This window comes from Rhinichthys klamathensis, unplaced genomic scaffold, assembly GCF_029890125.1.
Source record: "Rhinichthys klamathensis goyatoka isolate OS25496 unplaced genomic scaffold, OSU_Roscu_1.1 h1tg000181l_1, whole genome shotgun sequence".
NCBI lineage: Eukaryota > Metazoa > Chordata > Actinopteri > Cypriniformes > Leuciscidae > Rhinichthys > Rhinichthys klamathensis.
Window position 1 is genome coordinate 2,626,658 of NW_026606709.1, and position 24,443 is coordinate 2,651,100.

The 24,443-nt window shown below is 37.7% G+C and overlaps 2 protein-coding genes across 3 annotated transcripts in view; one reads left to right on the forward strand and one right to left on the reverse strand.

The window, feature by feature from the left end:
• Positions 1 to 2,168, reverse strand: part of zgc:173742 (DNA topoisomerase I, mitochondrial) — a 36,142-nt gene extending 33,974 nt beyond the window's left edge. For both annotated transcript variants that reach the window (XM_056261269.1, XM_056261270.1), the window contains exons 1-2: positions 2,111 to 2,168; positions 1,237 to 1,318 (exon numbers count right to left, since the gene is read on the reverse strand). In XM_056261269.1, the coding sequence (XP_056117244.1) occupies positions 1,237 to 1,318; positions 2,111 to 2,160 (132 nt within the window). In that variant the 5' untranslated portion in view covers positions 2,161 to 2,168. The remainder of the gene's footprint in view (positions 1 to 1,236; positions 1,319 to 2,110) is intronic.
• A 1,840-nt stretch (positions 2,169 to 4,008) lies between these two features.
• On the forward strand, positions 4,009 to 23,700 carry mlycd (malonyl-CoA decarboxylase). The gene is made up of 5 exons (XM_056261281.1): positions 4,009 to 4,599; positions 17,194 to 17,306; positions 17,400 to 17,556; positions 17,822 to 17,974; positions 23,039 to 23,700. Exons 1-5 carry the CDS (start codon positions 4,054 to 4,056, stop codon positions 23,582 to 23,584), a joined length of 1,515 nt encoding a protein of 504 aa, XP_056117256.1. The 5' UTR covers positions 4,009 to 4,053; the 3' UTR covers positions 23,585 to 23,700.
• The last annotated feature ends 743 nt before the right edge of the window (positions 23,701 to 24,443 follow it).

The following is a 24,443-nucleotide window of genomic DNA, read 5'->3' on the forward strand; positions in this document are numbered from 1 at the left end:
CATCGTTTAAATGCCACGGCCTACCTGAGCATTGTTTCTGACCATGTCCATCCCTTTATGGCCACCATGTACCCATCCTCTGATGGCTACTTCCACCATGTCACAAAGCTCTAATTATTTCAAATTGGTTTCTTGAACATGACAATGAGTTCACTGTACTAAAATGGCCTCCACAGTCACCAGATCTCAACCCAAAAGAGCATCTTTGGGATGTGGTGGAACGGGAGATTCGCATCATGGATGTGCAGCCGACAAATCTGCGGCAACTGTGTGATGCCATCATGTCAATATGGACCAAACTCCCTGAGGAATGCTTCCAGCACCTTGTTGAATCTATGCCACGAAGAATTGAGGCAGTTCTGAAGGCAAAAGGGGGTCCAACCCGTTACTAGCATGGGGTACCTAATAAAGTGGCCGGTGAGTGTATGTGTGTGTGTGTGTGTGTGTGTTCGTTCATGTACATCCCAACAAATTAAATAATAAAAATAAAAAATAAGTTCCAAGCAACCTACTTACTGACTTGACAAGGACATTCCTTTACAATTCCATCTCATTCCACTGTGCAAGAACCAGTAAAACACTGTATTAAGGTGGCAGTTAATAAATAAAGAAGAGGCAATACATGGAAATATCAAAGAGATGAAGAAGCCACATTATGCAAATGTAAAGGTGCAGAGGGAAAAAAGGGCTATTTGTAGGTTTGACGCACCACATGGAAGCCCAGTCTAATCAATGGCTTACAACCTGCTATCAGGGAAAGCCATCTAGATCACTTGAGGCCAAACCGGCGCCCGAAGCTGTCAAGGAGAATCATATTCCACTACAAAAATATCTGCATGGCTGGAAGTAGGTTGCACTAGAGAACATACTATTACTATCGTTCACAGATAATGAGTGGTTTGGTCCAACCGCCCTGAAATGGGAAGATTGCCTTGTTTGCCCTGCGTAACAGTCTACTCTTGTTACATCTATGTTTTCGTAACCTACGAATCTGTCATCCAGATCACAGACTTGATTGCTCGCTGACTAAACGCTTTTAGGTTATGCTCTGTGTAGCAGTCCGTTCTTGTTATATTTGGGTCCCTGTAACCTATGAAACAGGCTGAAAGCTCTGAATGATATGACTGCATAAATATTCCTTTACAGCAAAGCTAACAGGGCCTCTTAATTAAGCTGGACTTGAGAGAATCCCAGGGGCATGACGAAAGAAAATTAATGGTGACATTGAAGAACTACCTTCCTGTGCGTTTTCTCCTTCCCTTCACGCTGAGACTTCACCTTTCCTTTGGCCCTTGATTTCTTTTTCTTTGGGTTTACTCTGCGGAGGAACACAAAGGATGAGGAAAGGAATTTGAGACAAAAGACAAGCATATATGAGAAAAGAAAAAGGGGTGGGAATAGATGAGACGATGCTCATGAGATCTGAATCCATATAATGGCTTTAAAAATAAACTTCTCCCTTCACTGGAGTGTTTGACAGTCTGCCAGCAGGCTTCGTCACAACAGGATGCTGTCAGCAACACTTACAGGTGTCCAAGTCTTTCATCAGATTAATTACAAATGCCAGAGACGGATGGATGTCCCCGGTGTTAGCGTGCTCATATAATGCATTAGATATCAAAGTAAAATAATTTATTCATAAAGAAGATGGAGTACAACTCTCTGAATAATGAATGCAAGCTCTCTGGCACTCAGTTCACACTTGGTTAGATTTACGATTTCTGGTGCACATCATTTGTTTGGGAGGCTCAATTTGTCTCCATCTTTCGCAGTAACACGAAAGGCGTTTCGTGCTGCAAAGTGCAGCGCTGTGTATAATAATTCGCAGCTGTTGTTTGTGTTGCCATTAAATAGCGCTTATTCTCAGTTGACTAACAAATGTTTAGCCTAGTCGTACACTCATATGCAGACTTCATAGATGCATTAGAGGTTATGTGTGAATTTGAAGAGAGCACAATTACAGGATGTCAGGAAGTCAAGAACAAGAGTTTCTCTTGCCTACAGAACATTTGGACAAGTGTTTGGGGATGTGATGTGATTGGACATGCAGTGCAACATTTGTTGGTGATGTATAAAGGTGCGATGTAATTTTAATAACAGCTGTACTCACGCAAATGCATCTTCACTCGAGCATGGATTATCATTCAACTCTTTTTCCATGGCTTTCACAGAGCCCTCTGTCATTCCTAAAATGTTGATACCAATCAGAAATGCAACAATTTTATAATATCAACCTGATATGAAAGCAAATCAGGTGTCTTAATTGGTTCACAAACTTCACAAAAGATAAAATTCACTAATGGAATTAGTATGCTAAAACCGGAATTTAGCTCTGACATGTGAATCAAATCAGTAACCATTAATGTAATACCAGCAAATCCGTATATTGTGCAGTTGTTATGAATCCGCGTGGTTCCTATCATACAGACGATCCACTGGTTTGAGGTTTTGATGTCGTGGGTATTTTTTAATCCAGTTAATCCTATCTTTAAAATATGGTTGTAAAATTACCTGGTTCAACAAATAATCATTTAAAATCGGTAAAAAAAAAGTCTCATGTGAATTTGAAAGCTCTCAGAGTGTACAGTATAAAAGCTGCTGCACGTGCACGCGTTTGCGCCAAAAAAAACTTTCCAAACAGGTTTCCCCAAATACGTCTGCCATTGGTCAGGCAAAAAGGTATTCCCGCCTCAAGTTCACGCCATTGGTTGATTTTTTTAGAGAGCCGTCTATACATTTTCTTATTGGCTAACACACCGCGGTTATTCTCCTGTCACAGAAACAACATGATTCCGCAAGTAAACACTCTTCAGAGAAAGATAAGAGTGATTTCTCCGGACAATAACTATTAAAATAATGTAATGAATTATTATAGTACAATTATACATGTCTTAAAATATCATTGTCATGGTCCGATTTTTTAAAGGCAAGACACCACGGTGAATAGGGCAGGCTAGTAATAATACTTCACCAGTTGATTAATCACAATTACAATAAGCTATAAAAAAGACAATTGTTTATGACAAGTTTTCTGAAACGTTATGTTTAAATACTCAAACAAGGCAATTTCTAATTAATAACTTTATAGAATAATTTATTTGTTTATTAATTTATTTATTTACTTATTTTTGCTATAGCCTACTTTTTACTTTTATTTTTACTTTTACTAAAATAATTTAGCTGGGGAGTGGGGAACAGGGTTTCCTACCCTTCAAAATCTCAATTTAATCCCCTGGCCCAGGTTTTCAAACGTTGTCGGATCAGATTGTATCAAATCTTGAAAGTAGGTTGTTAAAAAAAGGGATTCTGAAATCAGATTAAAACACAAAATCCAATCTTGGTTTTGATCTGGATCAAATCACCAGTTTGTGTTCAAAAGTTTTTTTAGTAATTGGGATACCTTTGTTCCAATGAAGATGATCCCAGCAGAAGGGTGGATTTCAGAAACAAAATTTTTATAAAACTAAGACTGGTCAAAAAATAACATTTGTATCAAGTAATACCAGAGACTATTTTGGTAACACACACACACACACACATTTTTGTTTTGCTCTTGATAGCAAGTTTAACTGTAAAAGTAATACATTAGAAGTGGACATATCCTTTCGGTAGCAGTGAAGTAAACAAGAGATTTTGGTGCCATAAATAATACACAAACACATGCAAATATCAAACAAAATTATTATATTTAATTTGAAGTGGGTTTTTCAGAGTGATCCAATCCAATTTTGCTTTGAAAAACCATCAAAAAAGTCAGATGGATACCTGATCCTGGATAGCACAACATGGGATTTCCAAATCCAGATCAATCTGATCCAGATTAAACTTTTTGAACAACTGGGCCGTGGTTACTAGTGTTATAATTTTTTATAGCGTCTTTTTTTTGTTCAAATTTGTGAGTTTGTAGGATCATCATCACACAGAATAAATTGTACTTTGGACTGTCATGCATTTGACAATTGTGCGCGTTTCCTTTAAGAGATCCCGGAAGTAGATGTGCATTTCAACATTGTATACTAGGTTTATTTCTGGTGCGAATTTGTCAGGCGCGCAATGACACCTTTCCACTTAACTACAGCCGCGCGCTCTTTGCTAAAGTATTATCGACACAGAGCTGTTTTAAAAACGGTCCAGGGAATCAGAGCGTGGGAGTTCAGAAACATGTATCCATGCACTTCCATCGCAGAGCACAATAGCATGGAGGAGATCCTGAAAAAGACAGTGGTCCCATTGCCCACCTATGAGATGAGAGACAAATCTCCACCTCCACCTGAATCCAACAGTCTGGAGTTTATGCTCTTCTACAAGAGTTTAGAGAAAGAGCAAAGACTTGATTTTCTCGAGAGGTTGTCTCATGATTTCGGGGTAGATCACAGATGGGCTTCGGATCTGGCTGCGAAGTTGCAGGACACTCAGGGGCGGGATGTGGCCACGATCCTCCAGGTGGAGGACAGGTTACGGTACAGTTTAACACCTCGGTACCGACAGCTCCTCACGCACATCAGCAAGGTTCAGGGAGGGGTGAAGTTTCTGGTGGACCTCAGGGCAGATCTCATCGAGTTCGCATCCTCAAAAATTAGTGACAGCCCACATATGAGGGTAAATACTCATCATACTCATACTCAAATATTTCATCGTTGTATGTATGTAATTGTTTTTGGGGTCATTCCAAGAGAAAAAGGAGTTTGTGTCCTTCATACAGTGTTGGGGGTTAAAAGTAATCTTGCAACCAATACTGTGTTATACTCCTTTAAAAAAGTAACTAATAGTTACGTTTTATGGTAAGTACATGTTAGGTTACTTTTTCTCACCTGGGTTGGGCTTGCTTGTTTGTTTTTAATACCAAAAATAAATGGCTAAAAACAAAAGTTACATTTTTGGCAAATATAAACTCCCATTTACACACCTAAAGTGAAATTATTATTTCATATTTCACACCAAAAGTGAGATGATCCTTTTATGATCCACCGCACACAAAGGCTCTACACCTACTCTAAAATTCTCTACAAATCAGAAAACAAAGTAACTTGCTTTACTTATTTGAAAAAGTAAAAACAAAAGTTTTTTTGTCATTTTAAAAGTAATTCGTTACTTGAAAAAGTCATCTGATTACGTAACTCTCCTTGCTTGTAATGCGTCACCCCAACACCATACATAGGCTAGGCTTCATATATTTATACATTCAGTATTTTCCTTGCTTTGTTAGCAGAAATGTTCATTATGATTAACAATTCAAATATAAAGACCTACATATATATTTAGATTTTAGTGAACAATAAAGTTGAGTTGTGTCCCCAGGCTGTCTCTCAACTTTTTTCTTTTTTTTTTTACCATAGTAACAGTTTCTTATTTCCCTATAACTCTGTTTCCGTGATTTTGTACAGTAAATAACTTGCTATCGAAAATGTGATATAAATGTAGAAATACCATCTTTTTTAATTTTTATAAACACTGTGTAGGCAGGCACCCGTGTCATGGTATGACCTTTTGGCTTTTCAGATGGTGTCAGTGAATACTGCATTCCTAAAAAATGGCTTTGGTTAGGCTATGACATGGCATGGAAACTTGTGATTTGCCCTTTCCCCTACTTTAGATCCTGGTGGTCTCTGATTTCACATGGGTGGTAGTGTTTGGTGCCAGATGACCTTAGTCCCACATTTGTGAACGTCACAGGCTTCAGCTCTGACATAGTTTGTAATGTTTTGGTGCCAAATATACGTTTGAATTCATGGCACGCTGTTTTAATTTAAGTCACGACGTCACATGGACACATGTCTGTGTGTACACAAGTGATAAAGTCTTCAGTGCCCAACATTTTGTTCCTGGTTTAGCTCCTCTAAATTTGGTTAAATTGATACAATTTCTCATCTGTTAAAGAATATAAATTATTTTTGAATGAATTGTTCAAAAATCAAGAATTATTTATTTAGAACTTTATGCTTTTAGAAATGTTTGTTTTGTATCCCTTTTTTTCCTGCATAATTATGCAGTATCGTAACACTTCTTGCCATTCCCAAAATTCAACAAATCCCCTTGCATGTTTGTGTGTTAAATATTTTGGCAAATTTGATTATGCTTTCAGCTATCGGCAAGAATGCTTTCAGCTTCATTTTACACATTTACCGTGTTTAAAATCCTTTCTGCAGAATCCAGAGATCTTTTCCCTCAAAATCAGTGTAGAAAATGTGAAAATAGTCCGTCTAAAAATAAGCCAATCATTAGGATTCAAGTCTGGTTGGGCCATTGCAGAATACAAACCTCCTTTTTATGTACCGGTTTTCCTTGTCCTCATGGGTAATTTTTCTGTTGAAAAGTTATTTTTCATTCCATGAACTCAACTTAACAGATTGACACTGTTTCTCCTCAAATATTTGTCTGTAATAGGCCTCATCTGTAATGCCCTTGGCCTTGATGGCAACAATCATAGAAAGATGAACTGTAAAAGGTTCAACCAGGTAAAGTTATAAAATCCGTGATAGGTGCTCTTGGAGTAGGGAAAAGATCCAAAGAAACGAAAAGCAGGTCCCAGGCACTCAGTCAAGTTTTCAATGAGGAGAAGGATAAAGTTAAAAAGCCTTTATAGTACTAAATAAAGGCTTTTTAGTTTTATCCTTCTCCTCATTGAAAACTTGACTGAGTGCCTGTGACCTGCTTTTCGTTTCTTTGGATCATAGAAAGATAATGCCATGCTTCACACAGCATACACTCTTAAAAATATACTATTTTTAAATACTTTTTTTAAAGTAACAACAGGTCGTTTTTTGCTCTCGGGCTCCCCCTACAGTTGGGAAACAGTATTGTCCTCTACTACTGTCGTAAACTCTGTCATCCTACATGCACGTGCAATTGTTGACAACCAGGATAGCCCTGAACACTGTAGGAGGAGGTCACATGCAGGTGTTCTGCTTGCGTCGCGTGTGAAATGTCTTCATCCCAGGTACAGTGGCATATATTTCAGCATGTCATATGAATATAATTTCATGGGTTTTATTTTTTTTCTAACGACAAATGATCGCGATGCTCACGTTTACAAGCCAGCGTCATTATAGTAGCCTAGTCTATTGGTTACCGTTTTACTGGATCTATATGATACTTCAATGCAATGTTTGAGTGGTTGATAATAACCATATATCGTCAATATTATAATATCAAGCTACCATAAATGAATCTGCAAATTTTACAAATCGATTTGCATTATAGCTTGAGGCAAGACAAATAAACAAATATCACAGACATGTTAGGTATCCTAAAATATGATTTTATTAATAATCTTCCTCCTTTCTTTGTACATGTTGAGTAGACTACACTTTTTAGGTCAAACATTTGCTATTTGCATTTCATCGATTGCAAAGTTCAAATCAGAACGAGAATACTAGCGATAGCTAACCATCAAAAACTAGAATATCGTCTACTAGCTACCAGATTGATAATTCGCTACTACTCTAGCGAATTAGAGAGGTTAGAGAGAGGCATTCTTTTTTCGATGGGGCGTTCGATGCTCCCTGCACACGCAAGGTCTCTCGCTCGCTTTCTCTCTCTGCCGTCCGCGCGCGTTGGAGCACAGTCTCTGTCTCGCGTGCGCGCTCGCTCTAGATTCCGGGAGATTTGAACTAATTTGCGGTATAACTTGTCGATCACGAGTGGCTCAACAGGTAGATCTATAGATAAACTCATCTTTCAGGCATTTGACCGACCGGGTTGACAATTTAGCGTGAGAAACCGGGGGTGTGGCGTACGTGTGAGCGTGTGAAACCAATCAAATGCGGGTGTCTCACGGCCAATGCGTGAGAGTTGGCAGCTCTGCAATGTTGATCCTCGTTCTGCCTTTAACGCGATCACTTTCTCTTTTTCTCTTTTTGCTTTGCTCCGATAAAACCTTTGCTTTCTTGTTTTTCTGTGCTGCTTCGGCCATGACTATAACATTTGGCTCGCAAGTCCGATTTTAAGGAAGTGGGGGTGGTGGTGGAAGTGACGTATATGCCGTAAAGCAGTCGAATTTTGTAGTTCTCTTTGTTCGCCGGTTACTACCCGAAACCCGAAGTTTAAAAGTACGATTAAAAACGCTACAGACCCCGTCAGGCTATGGCAGACGTGTCATTCAACCTATTGTAAGTCGATGTACCATCACAAGAGACTTGGAAATATATTATGAAGGTTGAAAAGTTACCTGTTGTTACTTTAAAAGAACCTTTACTATCCATGGAACCTTTCCATTGCACAAAACGTTATACTAGAAGAAGGTATTTCAGATTTTTAAAAGACAGCCTTGCTTTCATTTGCGAACAATTTAATGCGGCATCTACTTTGAATAAGATCCATGAGGAATTACTGCTTGTTGGGCTTCATGTGATTTGAGTGTTTTGAGGCCAAGTAGGTCTTATCAGACCAAAAAAAAATATATATATTTCAGGTTCTCTCTCATGGTGTCTAGCAAACATCAGTATGACATTCTCTGCCTTTTTCAAAAGTGAGCTTTTCTGTGAAGTGCAAAGAAATCATTGAAGTCTGGACAGTTTCCCCCATTTCAGCCAAAGAGATGTGCTCTAAAGGTGATGATACACAGGGCAACTTTTTGAGCAATGTTGCTGGGCAATCTTGCCGAGCGATTGTTGCTTGGGCACTTTCCCATTGAAAATGGGCAAAACATTACATTTCTATCTGGATAATTTAGGTCGGTCGTGGGCCCTGTGTCTCATCTGGTTGCCCGTTGACGGCAACAATGCCCAGCAACATTGCTCAAAAAGTTGCCCTGCACTGCAGTATCATCACCTTTAGGGTTGTAGACGGCCTCTGGGTCACTTGCACAGTATCTTGTCCTGATGCTTATTTTTGAAGCAGTCCAAACTCCAATGTTTTCCCCCCATTTTGTTACAAAGGACTTATAGTGATTTTTGGAAAGTTTGAAACTATGTCAGTGTTTTTATATAGTCTTCTCAAGTGTTTTCTTTATTTTTTTTTTTTAACACAGGTGGATTGAAAAACATAAGAATTGAATACATGAGGTGATTTGTGAATTAGGGTCAGATTTACTAACAGCTTGCACCAGCGCAAACCCTCTTTTGGCGGTAAAACATACTACTGTCAGGATTTACAACACGCAGTGAAAAATTTGTGCTGAACAGGCGTGGACACCGTTATTTTGCGGCTGACCTTATTGCATATGCATTTGTTGGAGTTTCCCTTTCAGACGCAAATTTCAGAGAGTATTTAAATGAATCATGTGATTTACTAAGGTTTGCGCTAGCCAATTTACTGGTATTTGCACCATTATTTACCACCCCAAAAAAGCATGTTTTAAACCAGACGCTATTTGTGCTGCTCTTGGTAGATTGTGTTGGTCATTGTGGAAATGATCCGGCTTTGTCTGTGTTCTTTAATGTGCACGTCGTCATCAGTAGATCACTCGCAGCACTTTCCACTCCCATGGGCACTTTTATGGGATTGCACTCTCACTCTCATGCTAATTTGGCCTGCTTACCGGTAGTAGATCTGGCCCTTAATGTTAAAAAAAGAATATTAGTGTATTGCTTACTACACACTGGCTACTATTTCTTAAAAGTAATATGTGAAAAAGTACTAAAATACTCAAGTACTCAAAATATTGGAACCTTTATATATATATATTTTTTTTTTTAAATCCGCAATGCCATAGAATAATCATTTTTTGTTCCTCAAGAAACCGGGAACAGTTTTAAAAGAAACAAAAAGAACCTTTTCCACTATAAACAACCATTTGTATATATGATACATAATTACCTAATACAATTTCAATTTAAATAGGTTGTAATTTGACATAAGAGTGGGAAATAATCGATGAAAGCTGAATACTTTCTGAAAGCACAATTGATGTCAAGCTGACATTCAGCCAAGCAATAATTTGGTCACATGACCATTCATTGTGTATTCTGCACTTCATTTAAAAGCCCTTTTACCTGTTAGTGAGTGTTAGCACAGCTCTCAGCATTGGCTTCCCCTGCTTCTCTCTATCTATAATAATATTGCATTACAGCATATCCCTAAGGAATGCTTCAGAGAAACCGTCTGGCACACCTCAAGCCCACTAGGCCCTATCAGAAATCAGATTCTATGTCATTAATATGTCTGAGTTAGTGACAGTGGGGTGAAATAGCAGCCAGATGCAGGGTAAGGAGGTTTCCTGTTACCCAAACTGTCCATCAGTTGAACCATTGCTAAGATTAGTTACTGTTGCAGGCTCCGCAAGCTTTACGATTTGAACAGCGCAATTTTCAGTAAAATGTGTTCATAAAGTGATAAATAGATTGGATATTATTAGTACATGGACTGGAATGAAGTGTGACATTGCAAACCATATTTTCTTCAACATTCTTAGTGCTTCAAATGAATAATCAGGAATATATTAGCATTTATTTACCCGTTAATTGGGAAGCACTTCTCAAGATTGGTGTAAAAATAAGCCGCTTTAATACTCTGTACCTTATGTTAGTATTATAAATGACTACAACACCTCTGATTCACCGACACAGAGAGTGAAAACTAGATCCAAAACCCATAAACTGTGAACTAGCACCTGATTTAGCTCACCTCATACCAGCCAGAGTGCTGAAGGGCAAAATGCATTAAAATGACAATAAACGGTCAAGACAGAGAACAGCTAAGATGCTGAGCTTTGCAGTAAACTTTAATTACACATCCCAAACTCTCCCGAGCAGAATTATCAGGATCCCAAAGAAATGTCAGTTCAAATCTCTGGGCAGGTGTATCTCTTGATATATAATCGATAAACAGATGTAGTCTGTCTGGACTCAAACAGGTGTCCTGCAGATCTCCTCTGAGTCTGCATTGTTTTGGACTCTCAGCAAGCTTTCCACAGTTTTCCTCAGAGCAATTTAGATTGACTGCACTGATTTGCCCTCTGCAATATTAGTGATTGAAAGTTACAGTTGGTGCCTTGTCAGTAAGCCATTTACATTTCCTCAGTCCATTAGTTTTGAGATTTACATTAGGTTTATATTATAGCAGGAGAGGTCTGCTCTCTGAAGCATTTTAAAAAGAAAAAAAAAGCATTTTGAAGCATTAGTGATAAACCGAAAAAAAATAAAAACCTAAAACAAAAACGGCAATATGTCGATTTGATTAACATCTAAATGCCATTTCAACATATTTTACTAAGCTACATTTATGATTTTAATATTTTGAAAGTGTTTGCATTTATGTGTTGCTTTTGGTGTAAAAAAAAAAAAAAAGAAATAGCCTACTAAACAGTTAAGTTTTTGCTATTTAAGGAGTTCACCCAAAAAATATTGTTTGGACCCTAATGACTTTCAATATATCTTCTTTTGTGTTTCATGGAGGAAAGAAAATCATACAGGTTTAAACCACCAGAGGGCGAGTAAATAATGACCGAATTAAAATCTTTTGGGTGATCTATCCCTTTAAGCCATTTATATATTTTACAAAGCTACATTTATGATTTTAAATGTTTACTTAAAGCCTTTATATATAATGCATTATAAACTAGGTATTTATAATGCATGTTATAATGCATTATATGTTTTCTTTAAAGGGATAGTTCACCCAAAAAAGAAAATTTGCCCATGATTTACTCACCCTGAAGTCATCCTAGGTGTATATGACTTTCTTCTTTCAGACGAATACAATCGGAGTTATATAAAAAAAAACTTCCTGGCTCTTCCAAGCTTAATAATGTAAGTGAAATGGCTGTTTGACTTTGGAGGTATATTAAAGCGCATCTATTCATGATTAAAGTGCTCGACACGGATCTGCAGGGGTTAATAAAGGTCTTCTGAAGTGAAGCGATGCGTTCGTGTAAGAAAAATATCCGGTATACTATGTACTTATTATTGTAATTACAATTACTGGGTAATAACTAACCCTGAACCTACCCCGGCCTAAACCTACCCCTAACCCATGTACTTACCTTATATTAGCCAGTACTTTCTAGGTAAGTACACTGTAACTACACGTAAGTACTGTACTGTAAAAGGAAGCGTTACCAAATATCCATATTTAAAACTTTATCGACTAAAATAACTAAGCTTCCGGCAGACGGCCGTACGCATTGATTTACGCCAAAAGAGTAAGCCCAATTTATACTTTTGTGTCGAACTCACGCTGTAGCTACATCGTAGGCTGTGTGTAGGCGTACCCTTCGGCGTACCCTGACGTGCAGCTCTCCAAAAATGTAACAACCCGTTAATTCTACGTGGACACAAGCGTTTCACATGCTCCCTCTGCATGTGTAATTGCATGTCAACGCGGACAACGACGCAGAAGAATAAATGAAAACCAATGCATAGCCTACAGTGTAGAAGATATGGTGTAGGTCTGACGGCTGAAAGGCTGATTTATAAAATTTTATATTTGATATTAATATACGTATACAGATAGCTTAAAGGCTTAAAGCAGTACTAAGTAGGAATTCCGTTTTTTGTCAAACAGCGACCCCTAGAGTCGCTGTGGAGTACTTGTACTGTCGTGAATAGCACTCACACAGAAATGGCTCGCACTCACGGCGGATCCCCTCCCCCTGTACACCGGTACCTGTTCAGTAGGATGGACGCTGTAACGAGTGGAAATAAGGTATGGCCCCTTTAAGAGCTGCGCGCGCCCTGTTTAACTGTCGGCAGTCTGTATTGTATGTGCGCCTCGAACACCACATGTATACGGTGTATACGTATATGTATATTTCTGTTTGATGCTCATTTTATCAGATCTGTTTTTTTGCCGTAAAGCAATTCGTTACCTCGCGAGACCTGATATCACACGATACTTCCTAACACACGGCGTCCCGCCGGCCCAAAGTTGCAAGGGTGGTTTTGCGGCTCACAGGCACCAGGGGGGTGGGAGACGACCACCATTCAACACGAAATCAGTAATATAAACATTACAATGACTCCAAAGCTGTTCGGTTAAGGTAAAAAAGTTACTTAGTTCACCTTTAAAGCCTTACTCTTGAACTTGATGCACAACGTAATGACGAACGCATCTGCCCAGCCCTGTTTGTTGAAACCGCGAGAGGCGTCAATTGCCGTCATTATGTTGTGCGTCAAGTTCAAGGGTTACTCTTTTGGTGTAAATCGATGTGTACGGCCGTCTGCCGGAAGTTATTTTAGTCGATAAATTTTAAATATGGATATTTTTCTTACACAAACGCATCGCTTCACTTCAGAAGACCTTTATTAACCCCCGCAGATCCTTGTCGAGCACTTTAATCATGAATAGATGCGCTTTAATATACTTCCCAAACAGCCATTCCACTTACATTAGCAAGCTTTTTTATATAACTCCGATTGTATTCGTCTGAAAGAAGGATGTTATATACACATTCTTGGATGGCTTCAGGGTGAGTAAATCATGGGCTAATTTTTATTTTTGGGTGAACTATCCCTTTAATTATTGTACACAAAGTTAAAATCCATTATAACATTTGCAGAATTTTTGTTACATCTGAAATTGCTAGTTTGTCATGTGTTTTAATGCATTATACTTTCTAAAGGTGAGTTCAATGAATAGATAAGTATAATAATAATGTATGTAAGTATTGTTATAAACATTATAACTGTGGTTACATTTATTCATGAGACCATACAATACATTATAAGGTGCATTACAGGGCATGAGTAATTAATGCATTCAATACTTAGAATTATAACGCATTACATAGAAAGTGTTACCAAGTATTTTTCTTAAATGAAGTATTTTTCTTAAATGCTCAAGGTGTAAAACAGGCTTTCATTTTATGTGTGAACAGGTATTGCTCTAATGCCATGATTTTTTCCATTTGCACCTGCCTTCTCCACTTTTAATTTATGTCGGTAAAATCTGAGAATGTCAAAAGCCCAATTTCAGGTGCAGTCATTGACACGTCCTTGACATTATTGCCTTTGTGCAGTGCAGTTTCCACGCAGCAAATGTTCTCTGCCCTTTTAAGTTAAAGCGTGGCAAAGGTTTTTTTAGCGCTTCGGTGGGATTAATAATTTGTGATCTCTGCATCTGCCTTGACGCTTATAGTTTAGATTGAGTTGGATATCTTCCCCTCTCTTAGGCACACAAGAAAATATGTGAAACGGCCCAAACAGTGCGGCGCTTTTGAAAGTTGTGGCCTGCAGTGCGATGGTACATATCAAAGTTGGATTCCACTTATGCAAGCTTGGCCCCAGAGTAAATTCAGCCGTGTAAGCAAATACAACTCTTTTTGGGCGAATACTTTCAGCTGCCCTGAATTTGAAGGTAGAACATCGAATAAATGGTTAGAAGTAATTTCCCAGCCCAGAGAGGATTTGATGAGTTCAATGTTAAGTGGAACGGTGACTTCTGGGGCAGCCATAGGCTGTGGATTGCACTGAGTAAAGCTGAGATAGACAGAAAAGCAAAATGCTGTAGACTACTACTCCAGTTCAGTCCCCAATGGCCTGCTTTCCTTGAACAGCCATCCTGTTTTCAAGAAACACTACAATCCGAACTTTGTTAGATTGTTTTGGTGCTATTGGGAGCTTCAGACATCTTGCCTTCACACCCCCTGGTTATTTTCTACATGCAAATGCATCACTTAGTGGCACATTTATTTATGCTGATCTAAGCAAGCGGGCTTTATAGGGAAAAGCGTGCTGAGAAATGATAATTCGAGATCTTTTGCTTGCAGGCACCGCTGAAAGTGCTACAATAAGGTCAGATTTTACGTGTACTATAGATGAGGGCGAAGCACGCACAGACGGCCTGTGTTGATGTTTGATTGACAGGCCCACAGTTCTTTTAAGCGCATGCATCTGTGGGACAGGCTAGCCTAGAATTTTTAAAGCTGCTTTGTATGAGTGCACCAGCGACTAGATCTAGATTTTTGTATGCGTGCTGTGTTGCTCATCACCATTATGAAAGAAATCTGACCCTCGAGGGAGAGTGCAGAACCATATCTCATGTGGAGAGCAGCAGCTCTTTGATGAATTGGAACTGTGTTTACCACAGAAATCTTTCAGCGTCCTCGAATGGACGCTAACACCGATCCCTGTGCTCTAATGAGAACACCACCAGAGCAAATAAACAGACGCTAAGAGCTGCAGAGGGAAATGAGACTCCTCTGAACGTGTTGTATACAGGACAGATGAAATGGCAGCAACTATGAGTTGGTGGGGTTGCTTCACAATATCTGTGAAAGCGCCTGTGAAATATTAATTCCACCAACGGAAGCCGCACACTTTATAATTAGGCACCATTATGAGCGCAGCTGTACTGAGAACGGTTCTTGAAAATCGTTGGGTATTGCACATGAATTATAATATTAAACCGGCAATGATCTACACTTTTGCAGCATATTATTTTTTCCCCCTGAAGTCCATTTATAATATTGGTCAAAGTTTTTTGCACATGATTTAGTTTTGCATGACCATTTTCAACACACATCTTTGACCTTTTACGATTAAACAGGCTGGTTTTGCAGCTATACTTTTAAGATATATATAAACCTCTTCGCAAAACTGTGATGATTTCTGGATGACCCATTTTTAGGGCCCGAGCACTGATCGTGCGAGGACCCTCTTAGAATTGCTCCGTTTTTGCATTCCACACCTTGCATTTCAAGGCGGTTCAATTCAGTATTTCCAAATGTAACTTTAGGTTTGTGTTGGATTTGTAATGGAAAAAATATCAAATAAAAATATTTTAAACATTTTAATTTGAACATAACTCGCATAACTTTGTGCCTATAGAAAAATGTGTGTGACTGGAATCACATTTAAAAAGTAAATGATTCCTTTTTATTTGAGTCTGATTGATTTGGTTTAATTCGGGTCAGGTTCAATCCAAGGTTGTTATGGTTAAAGGTGCTGTATGTATTTTTTAGCGGCCTCTAGCGGTGATGTTTCAGATTGCAACAAGAGCGCTCATGCTCGTATGCGTGCTCGATCTCAAGAGCGAGCATTCACTACCGGCCACACGGAGACTTTCAACGCAACGGCGAAAGCATCACACAACATGCTGGAAACTCATGTAAACTCCCACTGCAACGTTACAATAATAGGCTACTTTTATCAGCTTGACGTTGAACTAATGCTCCATGCTCGTACCATGATAACGTTACATTGACTGCATTTAGCCGGCATGTGATGTTATCTAGCATAAGGCATTTCACTAACTATTCGTGTATCTTTCACAATCAGCAATGTCAACATAGGTGAATGTATAATATGATAACGAAAACGGTTAGTGAACTAGACTGAACAATGTCAGTGTAACAGTAAGACAGTAGAAAGTAACATTACTGCACTGAACGTGTCTGGAAATGTGTATTATAAACAATATAATAGTAGTGGGATGAGTGACGTTAGACACATCTAGTACATAAAATAAGTTACATCCTAAAGCACCTACTTTTTGTTATCCTGGAACAGTCTTTTGTATCCATTTCATGTCTCATGTAGTTTACCTTGCTATTTCATTACAGTTTACTAATAATTCAAAAGCTCTGCCGATGTTGATCCGTGTTTTCGTCCTGAGTCGATCAGAATCACGTTTGGCCTGACGAGCTTCAGCAGATAAAACTTTTTTTTGTTTTTTATATTTTTGTGGAGTTTGTGTTGGAGTCTGTGTTGTGCTGGAGGCAGGTCGTTTTGGGGTGTTATCAGACTCCATGTTGTCAGCTGCAGTGGCGTCGCATAGACTGTATAGAAAAGGAGAGAGGCTCGGGAGCGCGCATGCACGTCACATCCGATGGATTTCGCGGTAAATCCGACCCGGAGACTTCACATATAAATATGAATATTGGCCTTCAGAGGAAATAGCAAAACCCGACAAGTGGATCATTGTAATGTGTGATTACAACCCCTTCACACACAGGCAATAAAAAAAGCATTCATTTTAGAAGAAAAGCTACATAGAGCACCTTTAACTAAAACGATTAAAAACATATTTATTAATGAACTTATTATAACTTATTATTTTTGTTAATTGAAATAAACCTGAATTAAAATAAAATAAAATGAAATGTAAATATGATATTAAAAATAAGTTTGTTGAAGCACTAAAACTAAACCTGAACCTCATTCAAAATATTCATAAAATATGATAGTACATAAATAATAGTATATAAAAAACAGGGGACTTTAAGCTGTAGGACGGTATGTGCTGGTGATGAAACTACCTGTTCACTTCTCACATTCTTCATCTGTTCTTCTGTGTTTGTGTATCTTGGTGTGTTAGGATCTGAACAGCACTCTGAAGAGTCTTCTGTCAGAATGGTTCTCTGTTGGGTTACTCCAACTCGAAAGAATCACTTGGCAGTCCCCTTGCGAAATCCTTCAGAAGATCAGCCAGTAAGATCTCTCTCGTACGTGCAAACATTTCCTTTTTATTTGACGTCCCAGTTGAGCCTTTTTTCTTTTCTATTTTTTTGTCTGATCCTACAGGTACGAGGCGGTCCACCCTGTGCGGAACTGGACGGATATCAAACGCAGAGTGGGGCCGTACCGTCGATGTTATGCCTTCACCCACGCTTCGATGCCTGGAGAACCACTGGTGGTGCTGCATGTTGCCTTAACTGAGGACATAGCAAATAATATCCAGGTAAATGCAAATGGCAATCACATTTGTTTTTCATCACAAAGAATAATTGATGGCTGGTTGGTTCAAATTTGAATAGAGTGTAAATGTGTTATTGGGTCCTTGAATGATAGAAAGTGTCCTTGTGCAGGATCAGGCAAATGTATTCAGAGACAGTAGTGGAGTAATACAGAGAACAAAGACAGTGTGCTCAGAATGTACAGAAATCTGCCAATGCCTCCAGTGAGTCCCCTGTGAGTCTGTTACTATGTGCCTCTTATTTTCCCAGGGAATCGTGAGAGAGTTTGCCACTTTAGATGCAGACGAGGATGTGAACAAGATCAATGCTGCCATCTTCTACTCCATCTCCTCCACTCAGGCTGGGCTGCAGGGGGTGGAGCTTGGAAATTACCTCATCAAGAGGGTGGTCCGAGAACTGCAGGTGGGCAAAGGAATGAGAAAATAAATCATAAAAAGATGTTAGCGCTGCTTATGTTCATCACAGCTGTTTTAAGAATTATTACATCGAAAACTTGGTCAATGAAAAATAAATGCTAGGAATCCCCCTATATATAATTCTATAATAATATAATAAACTATTATAATAATGAATCTGTAATATATTACTAACAGAAACTAAAAGGGTTGATATAGTAATTAATAAATGATTTTAGACATTTCTTCAAATAAAGAATAGTTATTAAGGGAAAAAAGAAATAAAATGCTTTTATATTTTTTAGCAGTCTAATAAAGTTAGATTTTTTTTTAAATATATTATTATTAATATTTACATTAATTACAGTGGGTTTAAAAATTACAATGTAACATCTTAAATTGTGGCGCTCATGGCGTGAGATGCTGAAAAAAGCAATATACAATGCTTAACCTTAACTGTCACCGTCCCGTATACGGGACGCCTAACTTTACTTCGCTTTATTACTATTAAATCCTAATCTAATTATGACAAACTATATATGGTTGGAAAGGTCTAGGACTTCTAAATAGATATTTGACTGCTGTTTTTTGCTACAAATTATGTAGGAAGAGTAACCGATGAATTTTTGACAAGAGTGCACCTCAAAATAATCTGCGTCATAACAGGAGTTCTGACCTTTGTCACAAAAAGTTGACGCACACACCTTTAATAATTGAAACTTTGGTTTTCATGCTAAAAGTTCATAATAAAACATATAATCTAGTATTTTTCAATAAAAAATTATAATATAATATTATCCTCTAAAAAGTATAATATATATATTATCCTCTAAAATATAATATTATCTTTTTTATCGCCTTTTTTTATTACATCACATATTTTAGTAGTTATCATAAATTAGGTATCATTTGAAAGCTTACAAACTCAGAATTCATCCTGTGAAAACCGTTTTGAAATTGAACGTTGCGTTACCATAGAAACGGTACTCTAAATTATTTTATCAGGCTCCTCCCCTTTTGGGCATCATTATATTTCATAATTTATGATCAAAACCTTTTCTAATCCTGACAAAACACATATTGTCAGAAAGGTCTGAGTCTCAAGGTTCCAAATATTGTGACAGAATTGATATTTGGACAGAAATGTATTAATTTGTTAAGGCAGAATGTATCTAACTAAATTCAATGGAATGTATGTCACCCGGTGGCTATTTTTAGTACTACGCCTAAACAAAATCTCATGGGAACTTCAATTTTTGTGATATCAACTTCAAATTTGGAACACAACTTGGTTAGATATATGGCTTTGATTTTATAGTAATTTTAGAGTAAAAAATATTTTGTAAAATATATATTTTTTATAAAATAAAAAATATATAGTACAGTATATTTGATGTACTGTAAATTTAAACTTCCATAACTTTTCCATACTTTCATTTTTTGAAGTGTTTTCACTTCAGCAATAATCTGCTGAGTGTTTCCTTTAAAACAAGACCAAACTTGGGTCTATATTCCAAAGCATTCTTGAATTACAACCATTTAAGTTTGAATAGTGCATTTTAACCCCCATTCTCAAAAAGGGGGGTGACAGCGAAGGGGTTAAAACAATATATAAATAATAAGGAATAAAACAATATATCAACTTATAAACAAGTTCTAAAGCCGCTTCTAATCAATAGCCTCTTTTACACCTACAGTCTTTACTGGTAAATTAACATTTTTACTATATCTTTCTATAGCAGAAATAGTAAGGGTAATATGTGGTTTCTAAATTGAGCAAGAGTTTTATGGTACTGTATAACGGTACTGTAATTGTATATATGGTGTGTTTACTAGACATGGTGTGTCTATATGGTAATTTTCCAGTAAATTACCAGGTTTAATGTGTGAAAGGGGCCTTTGTTAATCTATAATGTAATGTACTCAAATTATCTTTGTCTAGGGGATTTTGTCAACAAATACTAAATGCAATTTAATGCAATTAATTAATTGGCTTTTTGTAATCAATTCAATTAAAGATTTTTAACTGATTGACAACCTTAAATACTATAATACGTTTAATATATTTGTCCCACAGCATCACCTAGTGCCAGGCATTGTACATTTCTATCTATATACGTTGAATGTTTCTATATGGAAGGGAGAAAAAAGCAGGAAAACTAATAACATTTCAGCTGTCACCCTCAATAACATGAGGAAGGAGGGACACATGGCATGTCACAGAGCTGCCTCTTTACTAGATGAAGGCGGAATTAAATGGAAAAGAAACGAGAGGCACTCAGGTTTATAGATTTGGATGAGTTTTTCTTCAGCAGGAGTGTTGGTGAAACAAAGTGCCGGGTGTCTGTTTGTGTAATAGAGGTAAACCCTAGTAAAGAGCACTCTGCGAACGGCTGCGCTTCTCTGAGTGCTGATTTACCCGTATGAGAGATTGAAGGCATCATTTGAGTGGAAATGACAGCTGATAGATATTATTTCATGCAAATTGTGCATGTTGATGCTCTGGATTTGTGTTTGAATTAGATTGTTTTTGAAGTATGTGTGTGTGTGTGTAGCTCGCTCGTTTATCTTTGAATCGAATTCTCTCCATCTCAGTCCATAAATATTCACATTAGCCTTACAACCATATTTTCTAGCAAAATAAAAAAAAATTCCACCAGTTATAGTTATTACTATTTTGTAAATTATAAATAGATTTTTTTTTTTTTTGAAGAACAGTGCCAAGTTTAACTGTTTAAACAAGTAAATGAGGCTTTCAGTTATTTTATTTAGCGACTTTTGTCGTTATGGTTGACCGTGATTAAACTTGAGGAAAAGTTAGTGTAATCTTGTTGTAACCTTTTAAGAATTGTTCACAAAAAGATTCTTTAGGGAGCCGAAAATGGTTCTTCTATGATATCACTCCGAATACCCCCTTTTGGAACCTTTTATTTTTAAGCATGCGGGTACTTTATACGTTCTTTCAGATTACAAAGACCTTTGTCAGGGTATCACCATATTTAATTGTTGACAGGAATGAAAACGAGGCAGTGAGGGATAGAATACAGTACATTCAATGGATTGTACTGTTGTTTAACAACAATCCGATGAATTATCTTTCTGAAAAAAACTTTCAGTATACAAAAACTCCATAAAACAGTTTTAAAAGTTTCGTGACCTATGACCTTTATACAGTGCGTGCCATTGTAAAAACTGTACGTCTATCCCTCACAGCCTCGTTTTCATTCAATATGGCGTCTTACCTGACTAAGGTCTATAAACTTTAGACAAACATGTCTTCTCAAGTTTTCACGGTTAAGCAATGAGAACGATTTGGCTCGACGGTGGAAAAGCATCTATAGATGCCAATAAAGAACCTTTATAGTGTGAGTGTCTGAGCTCATCCTTCCGCTGAATAAAGAGTAAAGGTGACTCACTATCCCACAAGGGGATGATTGGCGTGATGGATGGATGATAGACAGAAAAAAAGAGGTGAAGAAAGGTCACGGTGTGATTTAGGAGAAGAGGAGGAGGGTTTGCTTGTCTTTCAGCAGAATCCTCACGGGGCTCTTTTGCACTCACTTTCTGTCTTATATTCACTCTCTTCTTGTCCTTACTCTTCATTTTCTCTCTTTCTCGCTCTCTGTAGCTTTAAACCTGCTGACCGATGTTTTACAGTAAATTGAGTTGATGAATGAAAAGTGACCCTTGGACATGCTTAATCTTCCTTCTCTCCGGCCTGTCTGAAGGAGTGATGCATGGCAAAGAATGAAAGCGAGAGAGAAGTGTGATGGACTTGAGATGTGGAGGACTTAAAATCTCTGCTCCTCTGGGGCCAGTCTGACACTTTTGGTTTGTTCAGTGCTTTCTTCTGGTTGAATGTGGGCATGAGAGGGAGAGAAAATGAGTGTGTCTATGCCCTTGTGGGCGAAGAGAGAGAGAGACACTGTGGACTTGTTCAACATGGTTTTTAAATCAGCACAAATGGAATGTGTGGGATGGGAAATAAGGAGAAAAAAGAAGATGAAGTAGAGAGGATATACTACTGTCCAAAAGTTTATTTTTTGAAAGAAATTAATACTTTTATCCAGCAATGATGCATTCAATTGATCAAAAGAGACAGTAAGTACATTTATAAAGTTATAAAAGATTTCAAATAAATGCTGTTCTTACGAACTTTCTTTACACTTTTAACATTTATAATAATGGGAAATTAGCATAAAAACAACACCATATCTGCATATTAGAATGATTTCTCAAGGATTATGTTACACTGAAAAGTAATGCCTGCTGAACATTTTTCACACATACTTTAAAATATATTAAAATAGGAAATTTATTTAAAATTGTAATAGTTTTTTACAACATTACTCTTTTTACTGTATTTTTGATCAAATAAATGCAGAGATAGATAGATAGATAGATAGATAGATAGATAGATAGATAGATAGATAGATAGATAGATAGATAGATAGATAGATAGATAGATAGATAGATAGAAAGATAGATAAAATAATTTATTAATTTGTGCATGTTAGTATAGATATTTGACAGAGACTAGATAGATAAATAGTTAGTTAGTTATACTCTTTTTACTGTATTTTTGATCAAATAAATGCAGAGATAGATAGATAGATAGATAGATAGATAGATAGATAGATAGATAGATAGATAGATAGATAGATAGATAGATAGATAGATAGATAGATAGATAGATAGATAGATAAAATAATTTATTAATTTGTGCATGTTAGTATAGATATTTGACAGAGACTAGTTAGTTAGTTAGTTAGTTAGTTAGTATAGATATTTGACAGAGACTAGATAGATAAATAGTTAGTTAGTTAGTTATACTCTTTTTACTGTATTTTTGATCAAATAAATGCAGAGATAGACAGATAGATAGATAGATAGATAGATAGATAGATAGATAGATAGATAGATAGATAGATAGATAGATAGATAGATAGATAGATAGATAGATAAAATAATTTATTAATTTGTGCATGTTAGTATAGATATTTGACAGAGACTAGTTAGTTAGTTAGTATAGATATTTGAGAGTTACCTGTCTGTTTATCTTTCTGTGCAGAGTGAGTTCCCCCACATGGCCCAGTTCTCCAGTCTGTCTCCCATCCCTGGCTTCTCCTCATGGCTGCAAGGGGCTCTCGGACAGCACAAGAAGGAGGGACGTGCCACGGAGCTCCTCTCTGAGCAGGAGTGGAGGGAGGTGGAGGATGTGACAGGAGCTGCTCCCGGTGCTCCGGCTCTGGAAGCCCTGCGCAGGCTCATCGGCACCAGCGAGTGGATCCGCTCGGATCGCCTGCTCCACTCTCTGGAACCTGCGCTAATGCGGCTCTGTGCCTGGTACCTGTATGGAGAGAAACGGCGGGGCTACGCCCTAAACCCTGTGGCCAACTTCCACCTTCAGAACGGTGCCACCATGTGGAGGCTGAACTGGCAAGCGGACACGAGCCCGCGGGGCATCGCCAACTCCTGTGGCATAATGGTTAATTATCGCTACTTTTTGCAAGAGACCAGCACTAACAGCGCTGCCTACATGCAGAATAAATTCATCAAGGCCTCCGAGCAGGTGCTGGGACTGGTGTCGCAATTCCAGAAGAGCAGCAAACTCTGAATCGAATCTGTAGCTCTGCATTGGGACAAGATGATCTGCACTTAAATTCAGGGTTATAATTTTTAATATCTGATCTGCACTGGATGGATAAACGCAATGAGGGTTAAACGAGCCTTATACAGATCCATTGGGCTCTGCGACCGAAACCAGATTATGTCACATTTCATTTTTAGTTGAGATGGACAGTTGTACTCTGCCTTTCTGAAAGACAATAATCCAATTAATCTCATTTTAAAGGGACATTTACTCACCCTGAATACCTGTATGAATTTCTTTCTTCCTTAGAGATCCAACAGTAGTTTACAATGACCATATACATAGTGTCCAAAAAGAATGATAAAGCATTAGTAGTCCATGTGATTTGTGCACTATATTACATGAAGGCATACAACAGCTTTTTGTGAAGAAAAAACTGAAATGTGAATTTTTTTTAAGGTGTGCCAAATACCCATTCATTTCAAGAGAAGAAAAGGATAATTGTCCAAACGATTCGATTTGCCTTGGCCCTTTTCAGCAGTGCTTGAGTTATGCCTCTGTTTGATTAGCTGGTTGCTGATTTTGATGTGGACTTATGCTACACTTTGAAAGACTGTGGGTAATGAAGCAGGAAAAATCTATCAGCCCCTGTCATGTCTTTGCCTTCTCAGCGTGTGTATGTAAGAGAGCGTGCCAGCGCGACTGAGTGGAAGCTGCTGTAATAAATGATGTTTTGATTCCTTCATTAGTGTGATCTGATTCACTGTGAAATGGCTGTCTGTATGTTCAAATGTGACTAAATGTGCGCACAATTGTGTGCTGGCTAAAAATATTTATTTATAAAAATTCTACTTATCTTCCAAAACTGATTTTCTTTCTTTTG